Source organism: Trichosurus vulpecula, chromosome 1, assembly GCF_011100635.1.
Source record: "Trichosurus vulpecula isolate mTriVul1 chromosome 1, mTriVul1.pri, whole genome shotgun sequence".
In the NCBI taxonomy this organism is placed as follows: Eukaryota; Metazoa; Chordata; class Mammalia; order Diprotodontia; family Phalangeridae; genus Trichosurus; species Trichosurus vulpecula.
In genome coordinates, this window is record NC_050573.1 from 76,548,977 (window position 1) to 76,564,490 (window position 15,514).

Below are 15,514 nucleotides of genomic sequence, written 5' to 3' on the forward strand. Positions count from 1 at the left end.
CAAGGCAGCTAGGTATCATAGTGAATAGAGTGCTAGAATTGGAGTCGGCCCTCACTGGCTGTGTGAGCCTGGGCAGCCCCACTTTCCTCATTTGTAATGCAGGGATAATAACACCTGCCTTACCAGCTTTTTATGAGGGATTAAAAGGGATGATACAGATAAAGGGCTTTGCAAACCTTAAAGCCTATATGATTGTTAGCTGTCATTATCATCACTTGCCTAGGGCTGTACAGCTATGAAGTACCAGAGGTTGGATTTGAACTCAGGTCTTTCTGACCCCCAGATACATTGTCCAGTATCTTCCAGGATGCCTTCCAATACATGGTCTGGGGGTCTTTGAGGAACCTAGTGTGAGGGCATAAAACTTAGAAAAGTCTGAAGGGAGGATAAGTGGGCAAGTTCACTCAGTCTGATGCCAGTCTTTTGCCTTTCTCTGTATGCCTAGCATTTAGCATGGTGCACTAAATGAATGTTAGGAGCTTAATAAAAGTTTATTGACCGGCTGACAGTGAAGAAATAACCCTAATGGTGTGGAAAGGGAATAATAGTGGGGAGGGGCTTCCTGGAGGAGGGAGGAGGTAGAGGTTTTTCTAAAAGGAAACCTTGGGGTGGGGGGGACATAAGCTGTTACTCTGATGTGTCTTTCCCTCCCTCTCCCTTCTCCCCCCACCCCAGGAACTCTTTGAACAGAACAAGTTTCAGAAAATTTGAAGGCTGATTGAGAAGGGTGCCAAAGGACAGAGGCCAGCCCATGGGGCTGGGAACCCCCCTGCACACACAATGGAGGCCTGGCCTGGGGTGGCCTCTGGACTGGGCTGCTCTGGTGCTTTTGTGTCTTCTGCCCCCTCACCCTGCCCCACTCTGGCACTGGGCCCAGTTGGGGGAGAAGGGGTCTACACCTGTGTTTACGTTTTCCTTTTTTTAATTTAAAGTGACTTTTTAAAAAAATCACCCACTGAGCATGATTCCTCCCTTGAAGGGGGCTTTTTGGGGGCGGGTTTCTGTGGTCGGTCTCCCCGTGGGAGGCTACTTGTTTGTCACACCTCGTCTACATGCTCTCGGCCAGGGTGCTGGGGAACATGGCCAAGCTGGGTTAGGGTGGCCGAGAGGCAGTGGCCCTGTCCTGCCAGCTGGACCTGGCCTGGGGAAAAGAAGAGGGAGGCACAGGGGGGGCACTCCGCCAACTCGTGGTCCACCCTCTCTCCCTCCGGTTGGGTTGGGATGTTCGGAGAGATGTTTTGGTAACTTTGTCTCCGACGCCGCCCTCCCCACCCCACCCCACCCCAACCCAACAGCTGGCCCGCTGTGGATAAGCAAGGCGGGAGTTACCCTGGTACAGGAGGTTTTATCGCAGCTTGGAGAGGGTGGAAGCTCTGGCAGAACCCCAAGATGCCCCGACATTCTGCCCCATACCCTCCTCCAGGAAGGGTTTCTGGGGCGCAAGAAGTGGAGGGGATCCCTCGAGTTTTATCCCCATCAGGCTGGCTTCTCTTCACTTGCGCCTCCCGAGCCGGGAGGAGCCTGAGAAATCTTCCAGCCCAGAGTCCTTCCTTTCCATTTCGGAAAGGTGCGGAGGGAGCCCCTCCCCCACACACCTGTTCTGCAGGTGGAGCCCGCACCTGTCCCCTGGGCAAAGCCACCTCCAATTCCCCCACCCCACCCCCAGCCATGAGCGCAGAAATTAGTGTACTTGGGCTTTGGGAGGGCGGTGTTTTATGGGGAGGGGAGCGGGAGGCGGGGCGGGGCCGGGCCGGGCCGGGCTGGGAGGGGGGGGGGGTGGACCTCGCACCGCCCCTCAAGCGGCCGGAGCCGGGCAGGGGGAGGAGGAGGTGGAGGTGGCTGCCGAGGCTGGGAGCTGAGCAAAGCCCGCGCAGACGAGACGGGACGGGACGGGACGGGGTCGGGGCTGGAGAAGGAAGCGAGGGGCCGAGCCAGGTACCGGGGCGGGAGAAAGGAACGGGAAACATCTGGAGCTCAGAGCAAGGTCCCAGCGTCTCAGTCTCGTGTGTCTCAGACTGTGTCTTCTCCATCTTTCTTCTCTGTTCAGGCTCGCCCTCTCCTCCTTAAGTTTCTTTTTCTTTCTCGTGCTTTGTGTGTCTCACACATTTAATGCCTGTGCGTCTCCAGGACCCTCCTGCTTCTCTGTCTTTTCTCCCTATGTCTCCGCTCATTTCTCCTTTCCGACTTTCTATTCCACCCGTTTCTAAGTACCTTCAATATGTGAACGTTGCTCCAAAAGCCGATCTCCCTGTCCAGGGCAGAGATTGGTCGACGAGGAGCTAAGAGGCAGTGATGAGGCCAGAGGCCTCCCTGTGGCCCTGGCTGGGCTGGGGCCGGAATTGGGGAGGGAGTAAGATCCAGCTGTTTGCTATTAGCTGAGGCTGGCTAGGAGGCCCTGAAACCCCATTCTGTCTGGTAGCCCCCGGTTGTCCCCACTCCGGCCTTGATCTGTCGCCTGCCCAATCCCCTCATGCTACCCATGAGGCCCAGCCTTCTTTCTGTCCTATTACTCATCCATGGTCAGGTTGGGTCCCCTCAGGGCCCAGGGAACTGGGGGGTGAAGAAGGAACAGGACTAGGTTCCTGCTCCAACACACACAGACTGAAGCTCCCTCCTGATCCCTAGAAAGAACCAGCTTGAGACACAGGGTGGACTTGTCATCCAAGGGATGGAAATAGGGAAGAAGAAACTGTCTCATGACTTTAAGAACTGAACTGTAGTATTCTAATTTCAGCCCTGCTATCTGTCCTTTCCCCTCATCTCCACTCAAGTTTAGCAGAGGGTGGGGACCTGGGAGACTCTGTCTGGAAAGTTTAGATGGCATCCTGCCAGGAAGTGGGGGGATAGAATGAGTCCCCGTGCCCATCTTTAGTATGGGGGGATGGGGAAGATTCAGACCAGAGAGAGGGGGCGCGTCCAGGCTTAGGGAGAGGATGTTTTGCCAAAGAGAGAGGGTGAATCAAACCAGGAAAGCCAAGGAGATGGTTTGGGAGCCAGGGAAGGTGACGGGTAGACCTGAGGCAAAGCTAGCCAACAGGAAAGGGGTGTCCACGTCCAGGTAACCGGGGGCCTCTGGCCAACAATGCAGTGTTTGGGAAAGGTATTCTGAACGAATAGCGTTTGGGTATGGGAAAGGGAGGAAAGGAGTGTGGGGGTCAGGGAAGGGGTATCCAGTTAGGAAAAGAATGTCTTGGTGCTCAGGGAGGGTGTCCAGTTCAGGTAATATTGTCAAGTAACAATTTTCTAGGGAGGGGCTCTGATGGAAGGGGCATCCAGTAGGAAGAAGTGTCTGGCCAGAGAGGGAGTGTCCAGTGTTAGGGACGGGGAGCCACAGTTAAGGGGAGTATAGGGGCCTGGCAAGGGACATTGGACTGGAAAAAGAGCCTGGGGAGGGGGTGTCCAGCAGTTCTGGGGCGGGGTGTCCCTCCGGCTCAGACTGAATGACCCCATTGAGGGAGGGGGTGGGCAGGACCAGGAACTGGACAATTGGTGCTTTCAGGCCCCTGCAGGAGATTTCCTCCTCCTGAGCCCCTAGCCCCCGTCCCTCCTTTCCTTAATTCTCTGTTTGTCTCTTTCCCCCAGTGTCTGTCTTCTCCCCTTGCCACTCTGTGTGTGTCTGTGTCCGAATGACTGAGGACTCTGAAGGGGAGTTCCAACTCCCCTCCTCCTTGTTCCCTCCCCATTTCCCCCAATTTAATCTCTTCCCAAACCCATTGAGGCAGGGCAGGAAATCATGGTCCTATAGATCAGAAGACTGACCTTGCTTGCCTTTAGGCCCCCCTCCCTTTGGCTCTTACAAGCCCCCTCCCCCTCCAACATCTGGTTTCTGTTCCCATCACACCATACATCTGGGGGTCTGAGTCACTGGCCACTAGGTGGGGGAAGGGAAAGCTAAAGAGGCCCCTGGTCTGGTTGCTGGGACCCTGGAGTTCCTCTCTGTCCTTGTCCCATAACCCAGACCTTGATTTTCCCATGTGGGGATTGAGGAGATGGGAGAAGGAAGGGCTGGGGAGGCCAACCAATGATTTTTCTCTGGCCCCCAAAGGGTGGGAAATTTGGTGGAAGCAGGAACAGTCTGTTCCTCCATGTTCCAGGAACAAGAGGGACTGGAGGATGTAGACAGAAAGTCAGAGGCAGAGAAAGAAACTGACAGAAAGACCTGGAGAGACAAATCGACTTGGAGAGAGAGTGTGGCCAAGGAGAGAGGACACCCGGCCCCGGCCCCATCCCTGTCTGCCCTATTCCAGGTATGGGCCTGCATGTGCAGACCTGGGGTTGAGGGGCTTAAATATTAGGAAGTTGGAGTAAAACTCTGCAAGGGGCCCATCTGAACCCTGTCCCCAAGCCACAGGCATTTAGGTCAGGCTTGAGGCAGGGGTTGCAGGAGAGCCCAGAGCAAGGTCAAGGGAGCTCTGCCCCTGGCCCCCCACTGCCAGGATTGAGTAGGCTGCCTGACCCACGCACATGGGGTGGGAGGGGATGGCCCTCCAGTGACCTTCCAGGACTCATTTGGGTTCGGGGTCCCAGGAACTGCCTCTGGCCAGGAAGGACAGTGTCCTGGGCCAAGTGCCAAGAAGAAGGCTTCTGAAAAGCCTCACAAGGCCCTCCTCCACCCATGGCTGGAGTTTTTCCTTCTCCTTCCTTTCCTCCCCTCCTCCCAATCTGTGTCTCTTCTCTCTTCCCCCCACCCCAGCTGCCCGCCCACCAGGCCCCCCAGTCCCTGCCTTCCCCTGGGGTGGGTGTGGCCGAGCCTTGAGCCAAGACTTGTTCTGTGGTGGCAGGAAGTTCTCATGTAGCCGAGGCAGCGAAACTGTTTATTTTTAGAGAAAATTGTTTCCATATAGGGGAAAGGCCTCATTCCTTCTCACCCTCACTCCCTCACTTCTCTCCTGCCCGCTGCCTCTCCTCCTCACCCACTGTCCCTTCGGCATTTCTGCCTCCGGTTGTCATAGTCTCTGACTTGACTTTCTGTGTCTTTGCCTCCCTGTGACCCTGTCTCTCTGTCTCCCTGTCTTTCCTCATCATCCTGTAAGAATAAAAAGTGTCCCCTCTAGATGTCCATTCACCCTTTTCCTCCGCCATCTCCTTCCCAGGATGTGCTCTGAAAGCAGCAAGGGTGTCAAAGGACAGGTTGGGGGCCCCAGCCTTCCCTGGAGGGGTAGGATTGGGGCATGGCTGAGGTTGGGATGGAGCGAGAGCAACCTTGGGGGTGTATTTGGGGGGCTGGGCAGGAAGAAGGGCAGGGTGAGGTGCTTCCCCATAGATGGGCATCTCTAGGAGGAGAAGGAGGCCCTTGCGTGGGGAATGGGGCAGGGGGGAGTTGGCTGGGCCTGAACAGAGTGGGGTGGATGGGTATTATGGGAGCAGCTGGAGTCTGTCCAGGAAAGGCTAAGCAGGACATATTTGAGGGATGTAAAAAGTAGGGAGGGCTGGCCAGCCAGGCAGTTTCTGTTTCTTAAGGAGATGCCCTACCATCCCCTTCTGGCCTCTTGTCCCCATTTCTATCCCTGTGGAATATAGGGTATGTATGTGTGTTTCAGGATGGGGAGGGAGCAAGAGCTGGTTGTTCATCTGCCTCTTGTTTTTTCTTGTTTCCCTATGCCCACCCTGATCTGTTCCATTCAGGCCAGAACAAACACTAATTCCATGAGTCCCATGGAAAACAAGCTTTGGGTCCAGCCCACCCAGGAGGGCTTATCAGGCCAGCTGTTGGAATGTTCCTCTTCAGGCTAGAGATGGGCTTGGGATATCCCCCTACCCCTCAGTACCCAGGGGGTTCACGTATCCCCTCCATGCCAAGCTTCCCCCACCCCCTGCCCCAGTTGACCTCACTCAGACACTCCTAGACAACCCCTGGGATCATAGGATTTAGGACTCAGAAGGATTTTAGAAATTATCAGGTTGAACTTACTCAAGGGAAACTGAGACCCAAAGGAGAGAAGTGACTTGTCTAAGGTCATAGAGCTAGCAAGTAGCAGGGACAAGATTGTAGTCCAAGCCCTCTACTCTCTCCACTGTACTGCCCAGCTTCATCCAGGGCTGCCCCTTCCCCCTCTCTTTGCCCCTGCAAATGTCACAAACTGTTTGTCCCCCGTGGCCCAGACCATTTGACAGTATTTCCATTAACACCACTAAAAGCTCATATCTTCGGCCTTTGGTGTCCCAGGATCAGTGCTTGCTAGCCTTCTCTCCCACATACTCATCAAGGTATCTGCCCGGTGGTGATGCTGAGCATCCCCCCTCCCCCCACCCAGCACTGGCATAGGGCTGAGCAGGTCTGGTTAGAGGCAGGGTGTGGCCAGGAGCCCCAGGGGCAGAGGCCCAAAAAGGGACCCTCCGTACCTTCCCTCTGTCCATTCCCCTCAACACACACACACACACACACACACACACACACACACACACACCACACACACATATACAGCATACACACACACCACACACACATATACAGCACACACACATACCACACACACGCATACATCACACATACACATCATACATATACATACCACACACACCACATACATGCACACATCACACATGCACATACATGCACACATCACACATGCACGCACCACACACGTATACCACACACATCACACATACACACCACCACCACCCCACCCCACCCCCACACACACACGTCTCATGATTGTCCTGAAAGGATAGAGGGGAATCAAAGGTATGGGAAGAATGTCAAGTGACCCTTGTTGGGCAGGAGGGAGTGCTGCCAGCCTGGATTTCTGTCCTCTGCCCAGGTTCCCGAGGGACACTCATGGTCTCTGACTCCCACACTGTTTCTCCCTTCCCCAGGAGGCCTTCGGTGCCAGAATCTAACTCCCCATTAACCTGGTGACCCCGAGAAGAGTGAGACTAAAGGAGAGGAGATGGCCCAAATCCTGCACATGGAGTCTGCCTTCCCAGGTCAGAGCCTGCTCCACCCCCATCCCTCACTCTCACTTTCTGGGATATTCAAGCAGGGGGTTGGGGTGACAGGGAGGAGAAGAAAGGGAAGACCATCTGTCCCCAAGCTGGACGTCTCAGTCCCTTTACTTCTGTGGCTATCCCCCCACTTTCCCTGGGATCAGCTCTTTACAGTTCCAGACACCCACCAAGAGTAAACCAGTTTTAAGTGGGAAACACAGCCCATGTCCTGGGGCAGGGGCCCAAGTCCAAGGGAGGGGACCCAGAACCACCTATCTAGCTTGTGAAAAGGAATTTGGTTCTCACCATGTCCATAAGCACTGGGAGGGCTCTAGAACTAGGTGAGGCTGACCAAGGGGGGCTTCTCAGAAGAGAGAAAGATTCTGTGGGAAGAGGAGGGGGCAGAGCATCTGAGATGTTTGGATCCTTAAGCCTGGGGACAGGAAATAAATGACACCCCACTGTCCTTATCTTGTTCTGCTTCAGGGAAGCATGGACCCACATCCCCCACAGCTTTCCCAGGGAAGGAGCCAGAGCCCCCCTACTCGGTTGAGACTCCCTATGGCTACCGGCTAGACTTGGACTTTCTCAAATATGTGGATGACATTGAGAAGGGCCACACCATGAAGCGGGTGGCTGTGCACCGGCGCCCCCGACTCAGCTCCCTGCCCCGAGGGACTGGCTCCTGGTGGACCTCAACTGAGTCCTTGTGTTCGAATGCCAGCGTAGACAGTCGCCACTCGGCCTACTCCTACTGTGGCAGAGGCTTTTACCCACAGTATGGGGCCCTTGAGAGTCGAGGGGGTTTCAACCCCCGTGTGGAGAGAACCTTGTTGGATGCCCGGCGAAAGCTGGAGGACCAGGCAGGTGGCGAGTGCAGTAGGCCACAGGCCGGAGGGCTGGGCAGCCTGACACCCAGCGCAGCTGGCTCCACGAGCTCCCTGGCTGGGGCCGGGCTCCCCCCACGCCTCTTGTCCACCCACAATGGTGGCACACCACTGAGTTCCTCAGGGCTGTCCACACCCGTGTCACCCACACCAGGCCACCTACAGCATGTGCGAGAGCAAATGGCTGCTGCCCTGAGGAAGCTGCGTCACCTGGAGGAGCAGGTGAAACTCATCCCCATCCTTCAAGTCAAGGTATCTGTGCTGCAGGAGGAAAAGCGACAGCTCAGTGTCCAGCTGAAAAGCCAGAAGTTCCTGGGTCACCCTGGGGCCCGTGCTGGGGCTGGAGGCCGGGGTCGAGGGGAGCTCTACCTGGACCTGCCGGATCTTGCTGAGCCCTTCTCAGATTTGGACCTAGATGGGGAGAAGAAAGAAAGCCGCTCTGTGGGCGTGGGGCCAGAGGATGCCAGCACCCAGAGAAGTGTGGGCACTTGGGTTCGGGAGAGGGACCTTGGGGCACCTGAGGGCCAGGCTGCCCTGACTGCCAAGATCGCTGTGCTGGAGACACAGCTGAAGAAGGCCCTGCAGGAGCTGCAGGCAGCCCAGGGGCAGCAGCCAGTTCCAGCATCAACACCAGTGACAGTTCCAGCATCAGTACCAGCCCTTGCTCCCACCCCTGCCTCAGTGAGCCCCTCAGGGGTCATTCAGGAAGGTCCTGAGCTTCCAGAAGCAATGGGAGCACCATCTGGCCAGTATCCCCCTAGTGACTCCCGAATCTGGCCACCGTCAGATGGGCCCATCAGGGTAGATACAGTAAAGGTGGTCCAGGTGCAAGGAGAGCCTAAGATTGCTGCCAGCACAGCCACAGGGACCCCAGCCCAGAGGGCCCAGAGCCTGGAGCCATCTGGCCCTGCAGGACTTCGAGCTCTGGTGACGAGGAGTCCTGAGGGGAATACCTGGAACCAACCCTCTATAGCTGTGCACTGCACCCGGGAGGTGGTAGAGACCACTTTCCCAGGCCCTGTCATTCCTGTCATCCCTGCCAATGTGCCACCTAGCACCTTCCACGTGGTAAAGAAAATCAGTATTACCACTGAGCCCTACCGGGATGGGGAGAAAGACCAGGAGACTGCCCCTGGCCTGGGTCCCGGCTGCAATGGACTGGCAGGTGAGCCCTGGGGAGGTGGAGGAGGGCCAGCCTTCATAGCTATCACATTTTTGTGGTCAGTCTGGAAAAAGCACTTAGATTGTCACAGTCTCAGTACTTCTAACTCTGGTTGGTCCACCAGGATGGACTCAGTGACTGTCTGCCTGGCCCAAATTCGTATCCCTGGGGTCAGCCCAAGATGGCATACTGAAAGGGTAGGTGCCGGTGATCCTGATGTAGAGAGGCTATGGGACAGAGAGAACAGCATTGCTGACATCTTGGGCTGTTGCATGTCACATGTACCAGACAGCTTCTGCTAAGCTTGAACTAGGGAAAAAATGTTAGAGGTACAGAAGCAGATTTAGAATTGGCATAAGAAAAAACCTTTTTTTTAAAAAAAAAAAGAAGCTTAGAATTGTCTAAAAGTAGCATGGATTAACTCCCCATCTCTGGAGGTCTTCAGGCAGAGGCTGGCTGATCACTCCTTAGGGATGCTGGTGAAGGGGATTTGCTTTCAGAGATGGCTTGGACCAGATGTCCTCTGAGGTCCATTTTAGCTCCGAGCTTCTGTGATGGACCTGCATTTTGAAGGAGAAACTGCAGTGGCTTGGTAGATAATAGGAGTGGAGGGGGCATAGGGGCATACTCAGATAGGTGGGGATTTATGGAGAGTGAAGAGGAGCCCACCCTGACCCTCGTCTTCAACTCATTCTCCTGGCCACCATATCCTCAGAATCTTCCACTCAGTGGGATGGGAAGGGCCATGATCCAGGTCTCAGGCAAGGGCTAAGTCACACTTTGAAGTGGGAGTGCATAGAGAGGAAGAGGAGAAGGGAGGAGGAGGCCACAGCTGTGTTTATTTATCTTTCTTCTGGGAGGGAGAGATGTATGTTTATCCCTGTCTCCCCCAATTCCAGTATTTTTCCTGATCACCTCCTAGGGCTCAGGCGGCTGTGTTCTAGGACCATCCCAAACAGGACCAGGGATAGCCTTGGTATCTCAGATTACAAGTCCTGCTGGCCAGTTCCTTGGATTAAGGACACTCTGTCCGTCAGCTTCTAGAGGTCATTCGGTCCCTGCCCTGGCTTCCAGGCTGGAAAGCAGATGGGGGCATGTTCTAAGATAGCTGCCCAAGCTTCTGTCTGCTGGTGAAGTCCCCCTCCTAAGAAATTTCAATCCCATTTTGGCTTCAGCCCATTTCATGCGGGATGAGGGGATACCCCCAAAAGGGGAATACCCAGTTAGGAAGAGGGCAGACATGACTGGAGAACATTTAAGGATGTAAATTAGGGGTCCTGGCTGTGAAGGCCAGGTGAAGTAATGGTGGAGAGTCTGGGTGGAGACAAGAGGACTTCTTAGAGGAAGGGGATTAGGGAAGGTCACTCCCAGAGCTCCAAAGGGGGTGGCAAACACGAACAGCTGGGTTCGGCTCAAACTTCCTATTAGTTTGTGATTCCCCACCCCACTTCATGCACCATGACTAATAGGAGCAGGCAGTGGTCTGGAGGTGGGGTGGGGAGTGGGGAAGGGTGCAGAGTTCTTGAGGCTTCCAGGGGTGGGGGTAGAAGTTCAGGGGCCAGGGGGTTCTCAAAGAGCTACAGCTCTCCCCAGGGTCTCCTTGGCGCCAGCAGCCTTGCTGGATTCTGAGAAGGGTGAGGAGGAGGAGGAGGAGGAGGAGGAGGGGGGTCCATCACTGGGAGGGCTGGGCCAAACTAGGCTGCTTTCCCAGAATGCCAGGCAGAAAAGGCAGGCATCCGGCCAGGGCTGATCTGTTCCAGCCCTGTCCTTTCCCTCCCTCCCTCCTAAACCTTGGCCTCTGCCTCCTGCTGGACAGAAGGGAGAATCGGAGCCCAACTTTTTGTTCAGAGAGGACCAGAGCCTTTGTCTTGGATCTGCTCTGAGGTCACCTCTCCTACTGAATGTGCTTTGGACACTGTCTGTGTGGACACTCATCTTTGCTGGTGGATGAGGGGGAAGGATGTGTGATGGGTCAGGGGGACAAAACAGAAATAATCCAGACCCTCTGAATGCCAAACCTGGAAGAGACCCTAGACGTCATATTTTGTTCATCTGCCTTCCTTTGCAGATGGAGATATGTGGGTCCAGGAGGTCAGTGACTTAGCCCAGGTCACCCAGGGAATAACAGAGCCCAAGATTTGAACCCAGGGCTTCTGGCTCTCAAGCTTCCTCACAAATCTAATCCCCCTCCTTTTGTAGATAAGAAAATAGAAGACTTTCCCAAGGTCCCACAGTCAGTCAACCAACAGATATTCATTAATCACTTAACAGTGTGCCAGGCACTGTGCTAAGCATTGGGGATACAAAACAAGGCCCAAACACAAATGCGCCCATGGCCCCTGCCCACAAGGAGTTCACATTCTAATGAGGGGAGAAGACATGTAACCACAACATGGACATGCATGTAAATACAACATCTACATACAAGATGTATGCAGAGATGAATCTGAGAGAGGAAGACACTAGCCGCTGGGGCAGGTCTGGGAAAGGCTTCCAATGTCGGATGAGATTGGAGCTGTGTCTTAAAGAAAGACAGGGAAGCTAAGCTGTCTGGGAGAAGAGGGCACAAAAAGTCAGGACTTGAATTCTAGACTCTGGATTTATTTCACTATCGCATTGCCTAAACAGCACCAGGCCACTTGCCCCCAACAGACAGCGGAGATTTAAAGGTAAAATTAATTTTCTCACAACTAATATGTCTGGATTTGGGAGGGGAGCTGTAATCAGGGAAAATAGGTCCTATTACTGGAGATGACTTTACAATGTCCTAAGTAGTTTCCTCAGAACAATCCTGGGGACCCCATAAACAGAGCGGAAACGTGCCCATTTTGTGACCGAGGAAACTTGGTCTTTGTCAGGTGACTTAGAGTCATAGACGAGACTTGCTTAGGGGCATCTCAGTGTCCAGGCCTAGAGTCAGGAAGACCTGAGTTCAAATCCAGCTTCAGACACTTACTAGCTCTGTGACCCTGGGCAAGTCGTTTAACCCTTTTTGTCTCAGTTCTTCATCTGTAAAATGAGCTGGAGAAGGAAATGACAAACTGCTACAATATCTTTGCCAAGAAAACCCTAAATGAGGTCAGGGAGAGTCAGACGTGACTGAACAACAAGTCCAAAGTCTCCCTTCTGCAGAGGAAGAAACTAAGGCCCAGGGGGGTAGTGACTTGTCCCAAGTCACCCCAATGCTAAGTGACAGAGACAGGACTGGCAGCCAGGATCATGTAGTTAATTGGCAAGTGGCAGGGCTGGGATTTGAAATCAGGTCTTTGAAATCAACTCCAAATCCAAAGTTCTTTTCACTGCATTTTGCAATATAGCTATGAAACCTTAATGACTTCTCTTTAAAATGTAATTTATAGACTGTTTCCAGATGACTTATGACCAGTTATTATTAAAGTTTAAAAGTATTGCTGTTCAGGTGTTTTCAGTCACATCCCACCTCAGTTGGGGTTTTCTTGGTAAAGATACTGGAATGGTTTGCCATTTCTTTCTCCAGCTCATTGAACAGAAGAGGAAACTGAGGCAAACACGGTTAAATGACTTGTCCAGGGTCACACAGTAAAGATCTGAGGACTGAATTGAACTCAGATCCTTCTGATTCCAAGCCTAGTGCTCCAGCCACTACCTAAGCAGAGATATCAGATATATATGTGTGTGTGTCTCTCTCTCTCTCTCTCTCTCTCTCTCTCTCTATATATATATATATATATATATATATATATATATCAGATATATAGTTAGAGAGTTTCATAGAGCTGAGAGGGATCTTAGAGACCACTGATTGGGAAACTGAGGCCCATGGAGGGGGGAGGGATTTTCTCCAAGTTCAAACAGGAAGTTAGTGGTATGCAGAATGTTTATGTCAGGAGGCACAGTAACATTAGCTAACATTTATATACTGGATTAAGGTTTGCAAAGCACTTTATACATAGTATTATTTAATTTTATCCTCACAGTGACTCTGGGAGGTAGGTGCTATTAGTAGCCTCACTTTACAGATGTGGAAACTGAGGCAAACAGAGTTAAGCGACTTGCCCAGGGTCACACAGCTAGTAAGTGTCTGAAACTACATTTGAACTCATGTCTTCTGACTCCAGGTCCAGCACTGGCCACCAGCTGCCTCTACAGAGGAGAGAAGGTACAGGATCTTAGACCTAAAGTTGAAAGGGACCTTAGAAGTCTCCTAATTCTCAAACTTCCTGGTCTAACGACCCCTTTATGCACTTAAAAATTATTGAAGACCCTTCTGCATTCTTAAAAAATGATTGCGGGGGCAGCTAGATGGCCCAGTGAGTACAGCACCAGCCCTGGAGTCACCTGAGTTCAAATCCAGCCTCAGGCACTTGCTAACTGTGTCACCTTGGGCAAGTCATTTAATCTCAATTGCCCTGCCTTCCCCCCTCCAAAAAAAAAATGTTTGAGGATCCCGAAGAGTTTTTGTTTATGTGGATTATATCTGTCAATATTTATGATGTTAGATATTAAAACCCTACATTTTATATGATATTTTAAATATTAACTTAATTCATTTAAAATAATAAACCATTACATGTTAAGGTAAATACTATTTTTATGAAAAACAATTATATCTTCCAAAACAAAAAAAATTTAAGAGAATAGCATTGTTATACATAATTTTGCAAATCTCTTTCATGTCAGGTGTAACAGAAAACAGCTGGTTTCTTAGATAGGCTTCTGCACTCAGTCTGTGGTGATGCGGTGTTTGGGTTGATGTATATTAAGAAAATCCAGCCTCACACAGATAGATAGTTAGAAACAGGAGGAAGAGTATTTTAATGGGCTTATTTGACTTAGTATTATTGTGAAAATCATTTTGACCTCAAGAGTCTTCAAGAAGAAGCCTCCTAATTTTATAGATGAGCAAATGGAGAATGAGAGAAATAAAGTGATTTGTCCACAGTCATGCAAGTAGTAAACATCAGAGAGAAGGAAAGAAGCATTTATTAAGCACCTACTACGTGCTAGGCACTATGCTAAGGACTTTGCAAATGTTATCTCATTTGATCAGAGGCAGGTTTTGAAGACAGGATGGAACAGTGTGGAGTGATGTCTCAGGACCGGGGGAACGGCACCTTCTTCTCCAAGGGAAATTTGAGAGAGAATTGGATGGCTCTTCTCAGGAGCTTGGATACCACCCCCCTCCCTTTATTCCTTAACCATTCTAGACACCCTCATTTTCTTTCTCTCTTTCCCCCTTCTCCAGCTCCCTTTAGGGGCCTCGCTAAGCCTTCAGAGATGCCCCCAGGGCCGGCAGCCACAATTCCTCCTCAGTCCCTGGGAGAGCCAAGAACAACAGCCATCAGCCACAGCTTCTCCAGGGAACAGAGTGGGAATGTGGCGCTGCTGCGTGGGAAGGAGGAAGCTGAGGAAGGTTCAGGTAAGGAGGACAGGAAGGGCCTGGGGAAGTGGGGAGGTCCCTGGCATGATGAAGGGCCAAGCTCAGGTACCAGGTTTCTCTGTCCTGTTTAATCTCACCATTCCTGCCAAGTAAGGTTGCAAGGGTCCCCAGGGGTCTTGGGACAGAAGATGAAGGAAGTGATACCTTCTCCCCTCGCAGCTGGCAAAGAAAGGCTGGCTCCACTGTGGCCCACCCTGCACTCCCTATCCTCCCATCCCCAACCCTATTGCTGAGAGTACAGCAGGGTATGGGCAGGGAGGGATCTGACCTTGACCCTTCCCCCTTCCCCTTTCCCCTTTCCCTAGCAGCCCTGCTGCAAGCAGGAATCAAGTCCATCATGAAGAGGAAGGAGACCAGCACAGATGTGCCCAACAGGAAGAACCTTCAGTTCATAGGTGTCAATGGCGGGTAAGGAAGGCCCTGGCCTCTAACTACTAAGGATGATGGTCCCCCAGCTCCCTCCCTGACCTCTGAGGTGCCTCCTTCTTTCAGAGGCTTAGTCCTGGCCCCACCAGAGCTGTCCTGGGGGGGGGGGGGCTGCGATCACTAGAGCACAGAAGTGACCAGTGGAGGGGGAGGGGAGCAGGCAGGTGAAAGGAAAAGGGTATCATCACCTGGTGTTCCCAAAGACCTCATGCTCCTGTAGGCAGATGGATGACCCATGATGTGATGCCCTGGCTCTCCTGTGTGATACATTCTCCAAATTTAGTGTTGTTGATCTGTGATATTCCCTTCCCCTTTGAAGCTGCCCCTTATGGACGCTTCCACCATAGTTTTACCTGGACACACGTTCTAGGGGAGGAAAAACCTATCCAGCGTGGCTTACTGCTTACACTGATCCCAGAGATGACCATGACTTTCAGTTGGTTTGGTGCTTGCTTCATCCGTTTATTCATTCATGCACTAAACATTTATTAAACACCTAATCTTTAAGTAAAACCTATAAAACTTAGATTAGACAGAGTCCCTGCCCTCATGTAGCTTATAATCTAATAAAGGTTAAGGCCCAAACAGAGATCACTGTAATGTACAACATTCTATTTTAAGTATGTTAGGGAGGTACAATCCAAGGTGGGGGCATGTCATTACCAAGCTAAAGAGGGGTTAAAGGAGGCTTCC

The 15,514-nt window shown here is 52.3% G+C and overlaps 2 protein-coding genes across 4 annotated transcripts in view; both read left to right on the forward strand.

The window, feature by feature from the left end:
• The window catches only part of DOCK6 (dedicator of cytokinesis 6), a 54,099-nt gene extending 53,148 nt beyond the window's left edge, over nucleotides 1-951 (forward strand). Inside the window, exon 50 of the mRNA XM_036740772.1 lies at nucleotides 676-951. Within this exon, the coding sequence (XP_036596667.1) occupies nucleotides 676-718 (43 nt within the window). The 3' untranslated portion in view covers nucleotides 719-951. The remainder of the gene's footprint in view (nucleotides 1-675) is intronic.
• An 895-nt stretch (nucleotides 952-1,846) lies between these two features.
• KANK2 (KN motif and ankyrin repeat domains 2) overlaps nucleotides 1,847-15,514 on the forward strand; it is a 28,579-nt gene continuing 14,911 nt past the window's right edge. The window contains exons 1-6 of one of the 3 annotated variants that reach the window (XM_036761221.1): nucleotides 1,847-1,935; nucleotides 4,095-4,247; nucleotides 6,817-6,927; nucleotides 7,414-8,979; nucleotides 14,201-14,374; nucleotides 14,701-14,803. In XM_036761221.1, the coding sequence (XP_036617116.1) occupies nucleotides 6,891-6,927; nucleotides 7,414-8,979; nucleotides 14,201-14,374; nucleotides 14,701-14,803 (1,880 nt within the window). In that variant the 5' untranslated portion in view covers nucleotides 1,847-1,935; nucleotides 4,095-4,247; nucleotides 6,817-6,890. Of the gene's footprint in view, nucleotides 1,936-2,962; nucleotides 3,059-4,094; nucleotides 4,248-6,816; nucleotides 6,928-7,413; nucleotides 8,980-14,200; nucleotides 14,375-14,700; nucleotides 14,804-15,514 lie in introns of those variants that run through there. The other 2 variants (XM_036761235.1, XM_036761228.1) reach the window with 2 other exon arrangements.